The sequence below is a fragment of the Plectropomus leopardus genome, chromosome 2 (assembly GCF_026936395.1).
Source record: "Plectropomus leopardus strain MGB_pleo_1.0 chromosome 2, ASM2693639v1, whole genome shotgun sequence".
NCBI classification, from domain to species: Eukaryota; Metazoa; Chordata; class Actinopteri; order Perciformes; family Serranidae; genus Plectropomus; species Plectropomus leopardus.
Genome location: NC_142177.1, coordinates 42859556 through 42877189, shown reverse-complemented (window position 1 = coordinate 42877189; position 17634 = coordinate 42859556). Strand labels below are relative to the sequence as shown.

The following is a 17634-nucleotide window of genomic DNA, read 5'->3' as shown; positions in this document are numbered from 1 at the left end:
GCCTCTCTCCCCCTCTCCTCCCCTCTCTCCCGCTCTCTCTCTCTCTTTCCTTTTTTGCCATGATTGTATTTCATTTTTCATTTACGACATCTATCACTCGTCTGTCCGTCCTGAAGAGGGATCCCTCATCATCCTCTGCCGCTTTTCCTGAGGTTTCTTCCTTTTTTTTCCCGTTCAGTGGTTCTTTTTCGGGAGTTTTTCTTCGGGTGATGTGAGGGTCTGAGGGCAGAGGGATGTCATACACTGTAAAGCCCTCTGAGGCAAACCATGTTTTGTGATAATGGGCTCTATAAATAAAATTGACTTGAGAGTGTGGATGAGATTCACCCTGAGATGCTGAAGGCTCTGGACATTGTCGGACTGTCTTGGCTGACACGCCTTTTCAGTGTGGCATGGAGGTCGGGTACGGTGCCTGTGTGGAGGTCAGGTTCAGTACCTGTGGAGTGGCAGTCCGCAGTGGTGGTTCCCTTTTTTGAAAAAGGGGACTGGAGGGGTATCATTGCTCAGCCTCCCTGGGAGAGTTTACTCCAGGGTGCTGGAAAGGGGGGTCCAAACGATTGTGGAACCTTATATTCAGGAGGAACAATGTGAGTTCCCTCCTGGTCCTGGATCAACGGATCAGCTCTTCCCCCATTCGGTCTACATGTGTTTTGTGGACTTGGGAAAGGCTTATGACCACGTCCCTTGGGGGCACTGCAGGAATACGGGGTGCCAAGGTCACGACTACAAGCCATCCGGACCCTGTATGACTAAAGTGAGAGCTGAGTCTGCAGACTCGGCATGAAGTCAAACTCGTACCTGGTGGGTGTCAGCTCAATTACAGATCATCAGATCATCACATTAATAACAGATCAATCAGATCAATAACAGAACATCAGATCAATCAGATCAATACAGAAAATCAGATCAATTACAGATCATCAGATCATCACATCAATAACAGATCAATCAGATCAATAACAGAACATCAGATCAATCAGATCAATACAGAAAATCAGATCAATTACAGATCATCAGATCATCAGATCAATCAGATCAATAACAGAACGTCAGATCAATTACAGATCATCAGATCACATCAATAACATCAATCAGATCAATAACAGAACATCAGATCAATTACAGATCATCAGATCACATCAATAACATCAATCAGATCAATAACAGAACATCAGATCAATTACAGATCATCAGATCACATCAATAACAGATCAATCAGATCAATAACAGAACATCAGATCAATTACAGATCATCAGGTCACATCAATAACAGATCAATCAGATCAATAACAGAACATCAGATCAATTACAGATCATCAGGTCACATCAATAACAGATCAATCAGATCAATAGCAAAACATCAGATTCACAACAGATCAATCAGAACAACAACAGATCATCAGATCAATAACTTCATTAAAAAATAAAAAGAAACAAAAAAAAATAAAACAAAGAGAAGAAACTTTAATAAAAAGAAATAAACTTTAAAGGTGCTGCAGGTTTCAGGCTGAGGGCGGAACTGAGGGACGAGGCCGACGGTTCCAGTCGGACACACATGTGGTGACACTGCAGCGTCCGACCGCAAATCATGATGTATGGAACCGACCGACAACTTTGAACACACACACACACACACACACACACACACACACACACACACCGACGAGCGGAGAGGAGGGGGTTAAATCCTCCGACGGGAGCGTTTAAACCTCCTGAGACATTAAGCTAACAGGCTAACAGTCATTAGATCTGAAGCTAACAGGCTAACAGTCATTAGATCTGATGCTAACAGGCTAACAGTCATTAGATCTGAAGCTAACAGGCTAACAGTCATTAGATCTGAAGCTAACAGGCTAACAGTCATTAGATCTGAAGCTAACAGGCTAACAGTCATTAGATCTGAAGCTAACAGGCTAACAGTCATTAGATCTGATGCTAACAGGCTAACAGTCATTAGATCTGAAGCTAACAGGCTAACAGTCATTAGATCTGATGCTAACAGGCTAACAGTCATTAGATCTGAAGCTAACAGGCTAACAGTCATTAGATCTGATGCTAACAGGCTAACAGTCATTAGATCTGAAGCTAACAGGCTAACAGTCATTAGATCTGAAGCTAACAGGCTAACAGTCATTAGATCTGATGCTAACAGCCAAATAATAGGATCAGTAAGCTGACAGTTAGCAGCGTCACATTGCAGCAGGACTACAGCTCTAACCCAGTCTGACCTGGTCCCAGGCAGTCCCGGCAGCATGCAGGCAGAGTTCCGGGCTCCGCGGAGACGAACTCAGGTCCAGGAGGAGTTTGAGGCTCCGCTGCCGGTGAGGAGCCACTTCAGAGCGCAACTCATCAACCAGCACGTGCTGGTCTGTGACCCGGACCACATCCAGGAGATCCACAACCAGGTCTGAGTCTAAAACAGAACCAGATATGAGTTTATAAACAGAACCAGGTCTTTGTTTATAGACAGAACCAGGTCTGAATCTAAAACAAAACCAGGTTTGTCTAAAACAGGACCAGATCTGAGTCTAAAACACGACCAGGTCTGAGACTAAAACAGGACCAGGTCTCAGACTTAAACAGGACCAGATCTGAGTATCAAACACGACCAGGTCTGAGACTAAAACAGGACCAGATCTGAGTCTAAAACAGGACCAGGTCTGAGACTAAAACAGAACCAGATCTGAGTCTAAAACAGAACCAGCACTGAGTTTATAAACAGAACTGGGTCTGGGTTTTCAACAGAATCAGGTCTGAGTGAGTCCACCTGATGCTCCGGTCCTGTTTTAGGGGTACTTCGGTAAAGGGATCCTGTCCAGATCCAGACCAGACCACAACATCTCTGACCAATGGGAGGGTGAGTTCACGCCTGAGTGATGACATCACCAGTCTGGTCCAATCAGCTAACGGCTGTCTCTCTTACAGAACACCAGGGATTGGTTCTTCCTGTGATCTCACAGTCCAGGTTAGTGACATGACTTCCTGTCTGCTCACACGACGACATGATTTTATAATTAACTCTTCATGGACAGAACACCAACTGTAAAGGGTCCACTATAAAGGATCCACAGTAAAGGGTTAACTCTAAAGGGTTAACAGTAAAGGGTTAACTCTAAAGGGTTAACTCTAAAGGGTTAACAGTAAAGGGTTAACTCTAAAGGCTTAACAGTAAAGGGTTAACAGTAAAGGGTTAACAGTAAAGGGTTAACTCTAAAGGGTTAACAGTAAAGGGTTAACTCTAAAGGGTTAACAGTAAAGGGTTAACAGTAAAGGGTTAACAGTAAAGGGTTAACTCTAAAGGGTTAACAGTAAAGGGTTAACAGTAAAGGGTTAACTCTAAAGGGTTAACTCTAAAGGGTTAACAGTAAAGGGTTAACTCTAAAGGGTTAACTCTAAAGGGTTAACGGCGTGTTATTAATGTTAGTTTTATTTGTGCTTCGAGAGAAACATCCGAACCTTCGGAGCAGCTGAATCACCTCAAACAGCTTCTCAGCTGCGAGCTGTTGTTTCCCGTCACTCAGCTTCTCTGATTGGATCAAAAGTCTGACAGGTTACTGCTGTCACATGATGCTGCAGTCAGACACAGTCAGACCACAGCAACACGCCACAACATGCCACGCCACGCCACAACACGCCACGCCACAACATGCCACGCCACGCCACAACACGCCACGCCACGCCACAACATGCCACGCCACGCCACAACACGCCACGCCACAACATGCCACGCCACGCCACAACACGCCACGCCACAACACGCCACGCCACGCCACAACACGCCATGCCACAACATGCCACAACACGCCACAACACGCCACGCCAAGCCACAACATGCCACGCCACAACACGCCAAGCCACAACACGCCACGCCACGCCACAACACGCCACGCCAGGACAAGACATGACCAAAACGAGATGGCTGACTAAATGCTTGACTCCTCTGAGTTGAGAGGAGTGACTCCTGCTGTCAGCTAAGAGGAGTCACTCCTCTGAGTTGAGAGGGTTTTCATTATTTGACCTGAATGAAGTTTATTGTTGAACATTTTTTTCAGTTTACCTGATGACATCATCACATCCTCCTCCCCCTCCTCCTCCTCCTCCTCCTGTCTCTCTCCTCCTCCTCTCCTCCTCTCTCCCTCTCCCACTCCTCCTCCTCCTCCTCCTCCTGTCTCTCTCCTCCTCTCTCCCCCTCCTCCTCCTCCTCCTGTCTCTCTCCTCCTCCTCTCCTCCTCTCTCCCTCTCCCACTCCTCCTCCTCCTCCTCCTCCTGTCTCTCTCCTCCTCTCTCCCCCTCCCCCTCCTCCTCCCCCCTCCTCCTCCTCCTGTCTCTCTTCTCTCCTCCTTCTCCTCCTCTCCTCCTCCCCTCTCCTAATCCTGCTGTAGGTTTGAGGAGCTCCTCAGGTGGGCGGGGTCAGCTCTGTCTGCTCAGGGGTTGGATGAAGAAGCTGTTAGTCAGACGCTGCTCAGATTGTGTCAGCCAATAGATGTGGAGGCTGTGAGGAGGGAGGTGGAAGGAGCAGGGGGATGGACCTGTGGTGAGGAGGTCAGGAGGAGGTGCAGGTAGAGTTTCTCCTGTCTGAGTTAATTAGCTAATCGCAGGTCTAAAGGGCCAGTCCACCCAAAACCCCATACAAAACTCTCACATTTCAGGGGGGAAACACGAGAACTGAGCCTGGACCACCACCCTGATCCTGATCCTGGTCCTGGTCCTGATCCTGACTCTGGTCCCAATCCTGACTCTGGTCCTGATCCCCTGGTTCCAGGTCCTGATTTTGTCCTGGTGGTCTCTGACAGTGAGGTGAGTCTTACAGAAACCCACCCAGCAAGATGCTGACATCATCAGTGACATGACTGACTCGGTCATTGTCCAGTCCAGCGGAGCTCTGGTCTCAGTTTAGTGGCTCTCTGGTCTCAGTTTAGTGGAGCTCTGGTCTCAGTTAAGTGGTGCTCTGGTCTCAGTTAAGTGGTGCTCTGGTCTCAGTTTAGTGGACCTCTGGTCTCAGTTTAGTGGATCTCTGGTCTCAGTTTAGTGGAGCTCTGGTCTCAGTTTGGTGGATCTCTGGTCCCAGTTTAGTGGATCTCTGGTCCCAGTTTAGTGGATCTCAGGTCTCAGTTTAGTGGCGCTCTGGTCTCAGTTTAGTGGATCTCTGGTCTCAGTTTAGTCGATCTCTGGTCTCAGTTTAGTGGAGCTCTGGTCTCAGTTTAGTGGAGCTCTGGTCTCAGTTTAATGGCGCTCTGGTCTCAGTTTACTGGATCTCTGGTCTCAGTTTAGTGGATCTCTGGTCTCAGTTTAGTGGATCTCTGGTCTCAGTTTAGTCGATCTCTGGTCCCAGTTTAGTGGAGCTCTGGTCTCAGTTTAGTGGCGCTCTGGTCTCAGTTTACTGGATCTCTGGTCTCAGTTTAGTGGATCTCTGGTCTCAGTTTAGTGGATCTCTGGTCTCAGTTTAGTCGATCTCTGGTCTCAGTTTAGTGGAGCTCTGGTCCCAGTTTAGTGGATCTCTGGTCCCAGTTTAGTGGCGCTCTGGTCTCAGTTTAGTCGATCTCTGGTCTCAGTTTAGTGGATCTCTGGTCTCAGTTTAGTCGATCTCTGGTCTCAGTTTAGTGGAGCTCTGGTCCCAGTTTAGTGGATCTCTGGTCCCAGTTTAGTGGCGCTCTGGTCTCAGTTAAGAGGCGCTCTAGTCCCAGTCTAGTGGAGACATGCCTCCTCTCAGCTGGCTGCTGTTGGACCTTCTTCCCGTTGATCTTTGACCTCATAAGCCAAACTGGTCAGCGAGTGGCTAATGGGCTAAGCGATGATGTCATTGAGAACTTTTCGGCGCTGAACATTTTGTATGAACTCTCCGCTTCACGTGGTACCTACATTCAGCGTGGCGGCTACGGAGCACGCTCAGAATGCTTCGACCAGTTCAGGTGTGGCTGAAGTGTGAACATTAACAGAAGTGGTCTGGGTGTGCTGGTCCCAGAGACAGAAAACCGTTCTGGTTTCAGTGGACCGGCAGGTTTAAACGGGTTTCTAAGGTCCAGATTCAGTCGCACTGACACAAAAATTTGGCTTTTTTTTTTGTAGTCACAGAAACACACTGAGTGTAACTGCTGATAGAGAAACATTTATTACAGTAATATGGAGAATAACAATAATCAATAACTGACTAATATGACAGTCATATGGAGAGTCAAAATGAATGAGTAAAAGATGAAGGTATCATCATTTCCATATTTAATAAAATATTGTTATCTTGCGAAATATTCTGCTTTTAGCCTTTCACATTTCACTGCAGTCCCAATTCACTTAGCCTACACTTCCCATCATGCCTCGATCTTGACTGAGTGGTTTATAGCCTGCAGATAAGTTTTCTGTTTTCTGGTCTTTTTTTCATGTTTCTAATGTGTCTATGTAGAATATGCTGGTTTATGATGATCCTTAAATGTCTTCTGGACCAATCAGATTACTTGGTTGGAAGTACTTGTTGTATAATACTATATACTATATCATATGATAATAATTGCAGCAGTTGTCTGCTTCAGGCTGAACTGCAAGCCAGGATCCAGGTTCAGACGCCAACCCAGAAATCTTCCAGACAAGAGAGAGCCAAAAGACTCGGGGGAAGAAGCCGAGTCAGTGACCTGAAGGAATAGGACATGAAGTGAGAAAGCTCGGTGTGTCACAGGAAGTCACCTGACAGACCATAGCAGCCTTATTAGGGGACGGTCCAAGGCAAGCCTGAGCCAGCCCTGACTATAAACTTTATCAGAGAGGAAAACCTGAGCCAGCCCTGACTATAAACTTTATCAGAGAGGAAAGCCTGAGCCAGCCCTAACTATAAACTTTATCAGAGAGGAAAACCTGAGCCAGCCCTGACTATAAACTTTATCAGAGAGGAAAGCCTGAGCCAGCCCTAACTATAAGCTTTATCAGAGAGGAAAGCCTGAGCCAGCCCTGACTATAAACTTTATCAGAGAGGAAAGCCTGAGCCAGCCCTGACTATAAACTTTATCAGAGAGGAAAATCTTAAGAGATTTCACTGGGCCCTGTGTGTGTGTGTGTGTGTGTGTGTATACACAGGTGTGTGGTGGCGGCGGTGTCAGACAGGTGCGGCGCTCTCCACTGTCTCTATCAGAGTACCTGCAGCTCAGTCTGGAAGAGGTAACACACTACATTACCCATGAGTCTTAGCTAGTCTTAGACACACTGTCACAGAGACACAGAGACACACCATCGACCAAGACAGACTGAAGGTGTCCCAGCATCTTTTTCATCAACAACAGAAACAAGAAAGGACAGTCAGTGTCTCTCTGTCTGTACATGGACAGCATGTAGGGGGCGTGGCCTTCATCACCTGTACCTGTCTGTCTCTACAGGCCTTCTTCTTGGTCTACAGTCTGGGCTGTCTGTCTGTCTACCTGCACCAGGTAACCACCTGTCTCTCTATCTGTCTCTGTCTGTCCCTCTCTCTATCTCTCTGTCTGTCTCTCTCTCTCTGTCTGTCTCTGCCTCTCTCTGTATGTGTCTCTCTGTCTGTGTCTCTATCTCTCTGTCTATCTGTCTCTGTCTGTCCCTCTCTTCCTGTCTGTTTCTCTCTGTCTCTCTATCTCTCTCTGTCTGTTTCTCTCTCTGTCTCTCTATCTCTCTGTCTCTGCCTTTCTCTGTCCCTCTGTCCACCTGTACCAGGTGACTGTCTGAGTAAAAATAACATTTTTTCTCTTGTTGATGACCTCATCGTGTGCTGTTCTGTGATTGGTCAGGAGCCGCTGTCAGTCGTTCAGCTGTGGAGGAAGTTCCGGTCGTGGCAGCCGGACTTCGTCAGCTCGTTCTCAGCCTATCAGCACCTCCGAAGCAGGGGGTGGGTCCCAAAGGAAGGGGGCGGGGCCAAATACGGCGTCGACTTCAGTAAGACACACACATACACACACACAGTCACCTGCATAGGTGTGACCACAGACTGTACAGAGTCTACGTGATATGTCACCTCGTGTCACACTGTCTCACAGTTTCATGGGAACATGTTGCTCAATCCAGAAACTGTAGCAGAATGGTGCAAAACATGTAGAAGGTGCTCCAGGTGCTCCAGGTGCTGCAGGTGCTCCAGGTGCTCCAGGTGCTCCAGGTGTGTTCCATTTCAGGCTCCACCTCCAGAGGGCGGGGCCTGGAAAGGCAAACCTGTCAGAGACAGTTGATGTGTACAGGTGCTTTTCATCATTGTTCCAGTTCCTGAGCAGGAAGGTGTCTGAAACCAGTATATGACTGGGACCAGTTCTGTGACTGGTGGTTGACAGGAGGCAGCACCTGAACATCATCATTCAGTCTGACTGTCTTCTGTGTGTTTTCAGTGTTGTACAGGAAAGGACCGCCCTTCTACCACGCCAGGTAACTACACACACAAATACTACACACACACATACACATACACATACATAGACACACACACACATACAAAGACACACACACACACACATACGTAGACACGCACACACAGGGACATATACTACACATACACACACGGTGTGTGATATACACAGTTCTATGCACAATGTATGTGTGTGTGTCTGTGTGTGTGTGTGTGTAGTATGTGTGTATGTGTAGTGTGTGTGTGTGTGTGTGTATGTGTGGTATGCGTGTGTATGTGTAGTATGTGTGTGTGTGTGTGTGTGTGTGTTTGTGTGTCTGCAGTTATTGTCTTTCTTTTCAAAACTGTGTAGAAATGACGCCATCGTCACAAACTGTCCTTCCTCTGTTGCCATAGTTACTCCGTCGTTGTTGAGCAGGTTGATGATGTGTACAGGGGCGCGGCGTTGCGTCCGTTTTCGTGGCGTTCTCTGGCAGCTCTCAGTAGGATCACCTCCAACGTCTCCAAGGTAACGAGCGATGGTGATGTGATGTCACCAGGTGAGGTCAGATTCAGGTGTGAAATGTCACTGTCTGTTTTCCAGGAGCTGATGTTTTGTTACATCGTCTATCCACCCGACCTATCAGACGCAGAGCTGGACTCACCTGTCTGTCTGAGCAGACTGAAGGTTCAGGTAGCTGAGAATACGCACAGTCATCTATGGGCTGATCAATACATCCAATCATTGATGGGCTGATCAATACATCCAATCATTGATGGGCTGATCAATACATCCAATCATTGATGGGCTGATCAATACATCCAATCACTGATGGATGGATTCTCATCCCGGCCGCTTCACACTCGGCTGCAAACCGATCCAGCAAGAGCTGAAGGTCCCGTTAATGTTAATGATTGGATGTTAATTATTGGATGTTATTGATTGAATATTATTGATTGGATGTTGATGATTGAATGTTAATGATTGGATGTTATTGATTGGATGTTGCTGATTAATGAGCTGTGATCAGAAATGTTTTGAAGGTGAGTTTTTTTTTCTCAACAGGAAGTGATCGTCAGTAGGTGGGTCTCCTCCAGAGAGCGAGCAGAGCCGGACGACATCTGACTGATGTCACTGAGGGACTCACTGATGATTCACTAGAGTCAGAAAGAAGACAACAGAAAGATGAAGTGATCGATTATTCATTTATTCATTCATCTGTTCATTCATTTATTCATTCATTCATCCTTTCTGTCAATCTGAAGTCGTAGTTCAGAGTAAAGAAGGAAAACTGAACTCAGTGTTTGACTGTAAATTGTTAATGGTTAAAAGGTTAGCGGTTAACAGTAAATTGTTAATGGTTAAAAGGTTAGCGGTTAACAGTAAATTGTTAATGGTTAAAAGGTTAGCGGTTAACAGTAAATTGTTAATGGTTAAAAGGTTAGCGGTTAACAGTAAATTGTTAATGGTTAAAAGGTTAGCGGTTAACAGTAAATTGTTAATGGTTAAAAGGTTAGCGGTTAACAGTAAATTGTTAATGATAAAAGGTTCACGGTTAAATGTATATAGTTAAAGGTTAACGTTAGTGGTTAAAGATTAACAGTGAAAAGTTAATGGCTAAATGTTCATGGTTTAAGGTTAATGGTTAAAGGTTAACGATTAAAAATTAATGGTTAAAGGGTAATGGTGAAAGGTTAACAGTTAAATGTTAATGGTTAAAGGTTAATGTCAACAATTAAGGTTACATGGTTAAAGGTTAAATGGTCAAAGGTTAATGGTTAAAGTCCATGTAAAGTGATAATTAAAATGTGTTCTGAGTTTGTCACATCACACCTGACCAAATTTGAATGACCAAAAAAATTGCCAAGTATGTAAAAGAAGGGCTTAAACGCTGGGGGCTTGTCCGCCGGAGAAGCGGAGGCCACGTCCAATTGCGGGACTATGCTAATAATGCTTCTCGTTTCTATATTGCTACATTGTCAGGGGTGGGGTTATGCTGAGTATAGCTTCAGTGTGTCATCGAACTATGGTTTTAGGCACGCCCAGAATCTCTTAAAACAGGACAATGGTGGAAAAACAGTAAACTGTCTAACTCCACAATTTAGTACTATATAGTAAAGGGTCTTTGTAATATGTTTTCAACAATCAGTTTCCACCATTTATGTGTTTTGAAACAAATCCCTGAATTTACTTTACATGGACGTTAACGGTCAAAGGTTACCATTAAATTGTTAATGGTTAAAGGTTGATGGTGAAAGGTTAACGTTAATGGTTAATGGTTAAAGGGTTAACGTTAAAAATTAATGGTCAAGTCAAGTCAATTTTATTTATAACGCCCATTATCACAAAACACAGTTTGCCTCAGAGGGCTTTACAGCGTACAACATCCCTCTGTCCTTAGACCCTCACATCGCATTGGACAGACGTGCAATAGATGTCGTGGTTAAATGTTAACACTTAAATGTTAACTGTTAATGGTTAAAGGTTAAACGGTTAACAGATAGAGGTTAAATGTTAATATTTAAAGGTTAAATTGTTAATGGATAAAGGTTAAATGTTAAGGGTTAGCGTTTAAAGGCGAAAGGTTAAAAGGTTAACGGTTTAAGGTAAAATGTTAAAGGGTAAAGATTTATGGCGGTTACATGTTAAAGGTTAGTGCTTAACGGTTTGAATGTTAATGGTTAACGGTTAATGTTTAAAGATGAAAGGCTTATGGTTTAGGGTTCAGTGTTAACGGGTTAAGATTAACGGTTAAAGGTTAATGGCTAATAGTTAAATGTTAATGGTAAAAGCTTTGCGCATAACGGTTAAAGGTTAGCGGTTAACTGTTAACGGATAAAGGTTACACGGCTAATGGCTAAAGGTTAACGGTTAAATGTCAACAGTTACAGTTAAATGTTAACAGCTAATGATTTAATGGTTAATGGTTAAATGTTAAAGGTTAACACTTAATGGATAAAGGTTAATGGTTAAAGGTTAACACTTAAATTTTAATGGTTAAACAATTAACAGGACAACAAATTGAAAGATAAATTCCAAAAAGGAAATGCTGACATTTGGAGAGGAAATGAGACACATCCTGTCTCTGAGGACACATCTTGTTTCCTGTCACTGAGGACGCATCCTGTACCCTGTCTCTGAGGACACATCCTTTCTCCTGTCTCCGTCCTGTGTTGGACTCACGGGGTAAGGGTTACCCTTAGGGCACCTTTTTGATGTAATAGATAACAGATTACTTTTATGATGTGATGGATTACAAGTTCCTCTGATAAAGATGTTAAGATGTAACTGATTTATTTGCTTCATTAGACTAATGTAACTATTTTAATAACTTCACAATGGTGATGTAACTTTAAATTACTTCTTCAGAGTAATGTAACTATGTTTATATGACCTCTATCTCAAAATGACAACATGTTTCACACAGACATTCCTTAATAAAAGTTTTATTCTACAAACTAACTTTATACTGAAACATCTTTTTGAATAGTAACTAATTTATTTACACATTTCTCTCTCTGATTACATCACATTTATTTTGTAATCTGGTAACATGTAACTATTCCCCCCTTATCACAGACTTTAACTGTTAAACGCATTCAGCTGTACTTGTTGAAATCAATCAGTATAATTATTTTTTTATTGATTTATTTTTTTATTATTATCATGGTTGTTGTGGTTGTTATTATTATATTATTCATTATTATTATTATTATCATTATTGTTGTTATTGATGTCTTTAATATTGTTATTGTTGTAATTATAATAATAATAATAATAATAATAATAATAATTATTATTATTATTATTATTATTATTATTATATTATTTTTAGTCAATATTATTATTATTGTTGTTGTTATTATTATTTAATTATTTATTATTCTTATTAAAATTATTATTGTTGTCATTGTCAAAAATTCATACTAATTTTTTTTACTTGATTTTAATTTTTTGTATTTCATTAACTTGAACCATAAACAAAAATACCAAATATTCAATAATTGCCTTTTTTTTTTTTAACCCTTTGTAAAAAGTGATTTTTTTTAGTAAACTACATAACTTATTTTTTTTTATTTTTGCAGCCTGGCATATGTCAATGATTAACAGCAACATTGGTTAATATGCATTATTAGTTTTTGTGCTAGGTCAAATATTCTAAAATACCCTCACTTATCACCCTTTATGCATAAATTGACACAAATAAAACACTTGTGAATCAAGCTATTAAATTTCATATATAGATTTACGTTTCTACTCTAATTAAATTTTATTTTTGTAAATCAAGGTCAGCCCTAATCATAAATATCAAATACTCATTCATTTTACATCTTTAAACCCCTTAAATGCCATATTTTGCCTATCATGATGTCACTACATTTTTTTATGGGAAAGTACACAAAAAATTATTTTTTTTCAATCTACTACATGAAAAAAGGATTAGTTATTTTGTGATTTTTGCAGCCTGGCATATGCCAATGATTCACAGCAACATTGGTTAATATGCATCATTATTTTTTCTGCTTGGTCAAATATTCTAAAATACTCACACTTATCACCCTTTATGCATAAAATGCACACCTGTGTGTGAATGTGACAGTTTGATATATACTACAGAGTGTGTGAATGTGAGTCTGATAGATAATAGAGTGTGTGTGAATGTGACAGTCTCATAAATAATACAAAGTGTGTGTGAATATGACAATCTAAATAATAGAGTGTGTGAATGACGTGTTGATGTATTTGTGGGTTGTTTTTTTTTTGCAGCTTCTCTGAAATATGAACTGGACAAAATAATAGAAACATTTGAGACGATCTGAACCAAAAACTTTATTTAAAATCAGATGACACAAAGAAACGGAAAGACCAACACAGTTCAGAGTCAAACACCAGGTTATGTCACCTGTCTGCTTACCAGCCAGGTGAACTTCCACAGGTGAACTCCTACAGGTGAACTACAGGTGAACTCCTGCAGGTGTTATGATCAAAGGTCAGGCTCGTTCAGGTGGATGACAGTGATGGTGATGTCATCGCGGTACCTCCTGGCGAGCTCTGCTGGCAGGCTCAACATCTTGGCCAGGCGGTTCGGTGCCACTGCTCCGTACCCATCATCCCCCAGGGCATGGCGGAGCAGGTGGGTGGCAGCATTCTGGTCCTCCAGCACTGACAGGACTTGCCCCCTCCTCTGCAGCAGGAGGCGCTGCAGGTTGCCCAGCGTTGTGCCAATGCCGGGTATTATGGGTTTTTGCTGCTGAAGACCTGAAGAGTGACAAACCACTTCCTGTTTACACTGAAGTTTCACCTACATCACATGTCACATGACGTCTCACCTGTCAGCTGGTCCCCCACCAGCTGGACAACCGTCTGTCGGTGCATCAGCTCCCAGAGTCCGTCCGTTGCCAGGACCAGGAACTTGTCGGCCGGTGTGATGCAGTGCACAGTGACCTCAGGCTGGGCGCTCAGGTAGGGCGGGGTCAGGTAGTGCAGCGGTGGCGCACGGACCGCTTCGCTGACTGTAGACAGGACGTCTGGTCGCGTCTCATAGACTCGACTCAGCATTTCGGTGCTCCATTTGAAGCGAATGTCGCCGAACGCCCTGAAGGGCAGCAGGAGGCCCAGCAGGCGGTCATGGCGGACCACTGTCCGCTGCTCAGATGCCGGATGTTCCCCCAAAATCCTCTGCAGCTCATCCGGGTTCTGAGCATTGTGGTCGTTGGTTAGGCTGACCGCCGACCAGGATCCATCCGCCTCCTGGACGCCCAGGACGGCCCGACTGTCTCCCAGGTTCGCCACATGCAGGACGCCCCTGGAGACGTGGGCAATGCAAGCCGTGCAGCCAGACAGCACCACCCGAAGGGGTGAGAACAGAGATGATGCCTCCCCAGGGAGAGACACTCGTCTGTGGACAGACAGAGAGGACACACCTGGAGACTAAAGCTGAGAGAAACCAATGAAAAGACTCAATCCAACCGCCAAATCAATCTTACACTCTGTCTGAGGACACCCTTGCTGTCAGGACAGACTGTCCCCTCATCTACATGGAGACAGACTGTCCCTCTGTCTTCATAAAGGACAGACTGTCCCTCCTGTCTACATGAAGGACAGACTGTCCCTCTGTCTATATAAAGGACAGACTTTCCCCCTGTCTACATAAGGGACAGACTGTCCCCCTGTCAACATGAAGGACAGACTCCTTCCTGTGTGGTTACCTGGTTGAGGACATGGACAGGTGGACCTGAGCCTCCACAGACAGGTCGTAGTCAAGGCGAAGGAAAGCATTGACCAGTGCTGATGTCACCCTGCCTCCGTCCTGCCGCCAATCAGAGAGGAGAAAGAGAATGACATCACAACATGTCCCACCCACAAGTGAGAGTGACATCATCTTTTGAGGTTGTTTCCTCGCAGCATGTGTCGGTGTGACAGATAGGACGGAAGTCTCTTCCCCAGCCACCACAGACTGAACTAGCCCCTGCACACTAGACCGGCGCCTACAGAGTGAACCGGTCCCTACAGACTGGACCAGCCCCCACAGACTTAACCAGCCCCTACAGACTGGACCAGCCCCTACAGACTTAACCAGCCCCTACAGAGTGGATTGGGTCGTAGAGAGTTGAACCAGCCCTTAAAGACTGGACCAGCCCCTACAGACTGGCCCTCAGTCCTCAGGCGTTCTATTATCATTATTATTGTTATTATTAATTCATTAGTGTTGTTGTTGTTGTCTCTCTGTCATGGTGTTGATCTGTGTAGTAAACACAACTTTTCCTGTCCGTCCTGCCGTCGATCCCTCCTCCCCCTGCTCCTCCTCCTCACCTCCTCCTGCTCCTGCTCCTCCTGCAGTCTCTCCTGCCAGTAGTTTCGGAGGCTGTAGAAGAACGTCTCTCCTCCGTCAGGGAGGTCGTGGTCTCGGGGGTATTTGTGCCACTCGAGCAGCGGCGGTACGGCCCGCTCCTCCTGCACCGCCCGCTCCAGCTCCTCCAGCGTCCTCAGTGGCAGCGTTGCTATGGCGACGTAGTAGAAGAGCCTCTGGCTAACGGCGTGAGCACACGCTGACCCCGCGTGGCCATCAAACACACCAAACAGCACACCGCCGCGGCCTGGCAGGCAGGTGGCGCTGCTGCGACGGTCCTCACCAGGATGGTTGGACGGCAACATGTTGCTATGGAAACCAAGGACGCCATGTGAAGCGGGACCTCTGAGGAGGATGTGACTGTATTCGTTGGACTGGAAACAGAAGACGGACGATCAGTGATTGATTGATTGATTGACTTACTGACTGATTAATTGATTGATTGATTGATTGATTGACTGACTGACTGATTGATTGACTGATTTACTGATTGACTGAGTGGTTGATTGATTGATTCATTGATTGGTTCATTGATTGGTTCATTGATTGGTTGATTGACAGTGATGTCACCTTTAAGATGCTGTTGATCTGAGCTGAGCTCATATGCCCCGCCTCCTGCCCCGTCCTGTACTTCCTGCTCCTGCTGCCTGCTGGGTAATGGAGTCTGGGGAGCTCAGGAGGAGGTTGGGGGTGGGAGAAGGAGTGATGCCGCTGCTGGAGCTCAACCCTGCAACGTCCTACGAAGGTTCCTGTTCTTCCCAACATGGTCACCTACTGAGAGAACCAGCAGGAGAACCAGGAGAACCAGTAGGAGAACCAGCAGGAGAACCAGCAGGAGAACCAGCAGGAGAACCAGGAGAACCAGCAGGAGAACCAGCAGGAGAACCAGCAGGAGAACCAGCACTACTGTAGTGTAGTGAACAAAGAGATAAACGAATGAATGAATGAAAATGTTTTTAAACAAACAAATCAGTTCCAATAAGTCAGCAGAATAAAGTGAAAAACATTCATAAACACCAACATGCCCAAAAAGAGCGTTCACATTTATTTAATCCTTCTCCACAACTCTGTCATTGTATTACATACACAAATATATATACACACAGACACACACACACACACACACATATAATGACCCAAATTCTATATCTTATTTATATTTTAGTGATTTTTAAAGCCTCGTCCCTGTACGTGATGAAAATCCTCGTTTTGACGTGGATCACGTTTGGCTTTAGCTCCGCGCTCGTTCTGTTCACAGCTTCACACCAGCTGAAATATTTTTATCTTTTCATAGTTGTGCGAACACATACCAACTTGAAATTAAACTTCTCCATCAAATTATAACCCCCTCTCTATCAAAAACAAGTTTCTGAATATTACCTGGTAGTAGTTTGTTTCTTGCTATATACATTTTTTGTGCAGCTTCATATTCAACCAGGTCGATGAATTTGAAAGTGCGGAAAAGTAAAAATAATGAGATGGTGTGATCCTCCTTTATGAACTGTTCTTGTGGCTCTTTTTGTCGTGTGAATATTGGTTCAGAAAGCTTTTGTAGGTGTTTGCCAGACCTGCAGACAGTAATTTAGAAATGTAATATATATATACTGTATATACTTTATGCAGGACTGAGATGCTTCGTGGCATGTTTTACGTGAGATTTCCAGCAGATTTTATGATCTATTATCACACCTAGAAATGTTTGCAAGCACTCTTTTAATATTCACTCCATCAATCTTTACCTGTGCTGGATTATTAAATTTACAATTTCCAAACGACATCTTTGTTTTACTTAAATTTAATGATGACTTCTTACCTTTTTAATTTGCTAATTTCAGATACAATTATTTATTAAAAAAATTACAAAAATATGCTTCATCTTCAAATAACACAAATTTTAACATTTTTGATGCTTCACATATATCATTCATGAAAAGATTTGGCCCCAACACAACACTGACCCCTGGGAAACTCCACGAGCAATGTCCAAACATGCCGACCTGTTCTGACCATCTTTACAAACTGTTTCTGATCTCTAAATAGCTTCTCATTCCCACTGATACCACAACATTCCCCCAGACAAACTCACCCTGTGTGTTCCTGGTTACCTCGTCCTGGTTCACCTGGACAGGTGAACTGCTGAGTTTGTGACCTTTGACTCTTTTTAGTAATCGGTGATCCATAAACCTGCTGACAGTGAAGCCCCGCCCCCTCGCTGTCACCTGTTCAGGCTTTATTTAAAGTGTCACAGACTGAAGACCACAAGGTCACCCCGTCACCGTGGCAACACACTGTACCAGCTTGTATCAACAGCAACACAATGTTTTGGTGCTGAAAGTAAAGATTGGCAATGTGATTTGTGTGTGTGTGTGTGTGTGTGTTTTATTTAATTATTTTTATTTTCTATTTATTTATTTTGATTTCATCTATCTTCATTCACATGTATATATTTTTCATTTATGT

General features: G+C 44.0%; 2 protein-coding genes across 3 annotated transcripts; one reads left to right on the top strand and one right to left on the bottom strand.

Moving 5' to 3' along the window:
• The first annotated feature begins 1564 nt into the window (after positions 1-1564).
• tsen2 (TSEN2 tRNA splicing endonuclease subunit) lies at positions 1565-9620 on the top strand. The gene is made up of 12 exons (XM_088071256.1): positions 1565-2405; positions 2791-2857; positions 2926-2965; positions 4383-4559; positions 4650-4797; positions 7063-7143; positions 7359-7409; positions 7743-7887; positions 8328-8364; positions 8741-8852; positions 8928-9017; positions 9390-9620. The coding sequence occupies exons 1-12, from the start codon at positions 2253-2255 to the stop codon at positions 9447-9449; spliced, it is 1161 nt and encodes a 386-aa protein (XP_087927382.1). The 5' UTR covers positions 1565-2252; the 3' UTR covers positions 9450-9620.
• Positions 9621-13129: 3509 nt separating this feature from the next.
• Positions 13130-17326, bottom strand: LOC121966344 (pyruvate dehydrogenase [acetyl-transferring]-phosphatase 1, mitochondrial-like). Of its 2 annotated transcripts, none has more exons than XM_088071247.1 (6): positions 17261-17326; positions 15745-16080; positions 15138-15548; positions 14534-14634; positions 13655-14223; positions 13130-13583 (listed from the first exon to the last, which is right to left on the bottom strand). In XM_088071247.1, the coding sequence occupies exons 2-6, from the start codon at positions 15937-15939 to the stop codon at positions 13309-13311; spliced, it is 1551 nt and encodes a 516-aa protein (XP_087927373.1). In that variant the 5' UTR covers positions 15940-16080; positions 17261-17326; the 3' UTR covers positions 13130-13308. The 2 variants fall into 2 exon arrangements, with proteins under 2 accessions (XP_087927373.1, XP_087927375.1); XM_088071249.1 differs by having other exon boundaries at positions 15745-16077; positions 17261-17294.
• Positions 17327-17634: the final 308 nt, after the last annotated feature.

Excerpts from the sequence above, each read along its gene's own strand:
- tsen2 (XM_088071256.1), top strand. The coding sequence starts at position 2,253 with ATGCAGGCAGAGTTCCGGGCTCCGCGGAGACGAACTCAGGTCCAGGAG. Across the intron at positions 2,966-4,382 it reads CCTGTGATCTCACAGTCCAG|GTTTGAGGAGCTCCTCAGGT; the intron begins GTTAGTGACATG and ends ATCCTGCTGTAG. Across the intron at positions 7,888-8,327 it reads CAAATACGGCGTCGACTTCA|TGTTGTACAGGAAAGGACCG; the intron begins GTAAGACACACA and ends GTGTGTTTTCAG.
- LOC121966344 (XM_088071247.1), bottom strand. The coding sequence starts at position 15,939 with ATGTTGGGAAGAACAGGAACCTTCGTAGGACGTTGCAGGGTTGAGCTC. Across the intron at positions 14,635-15,137 it reads AGGAGCAGGAGCAGGAGGAG|GACGGAGGCAGGGTGACATC; the intron begins GTGAGGAGGAGG and ends GATTGGCGGCAG. Across the intron at positions 14,224-14,533 it reads CTGTCCATGTCCTCAACCAG|ACGAGTGTCTCTCCCTGGGG; the intron begins GTAACCACACAG and ends GTCTGTCCACAG.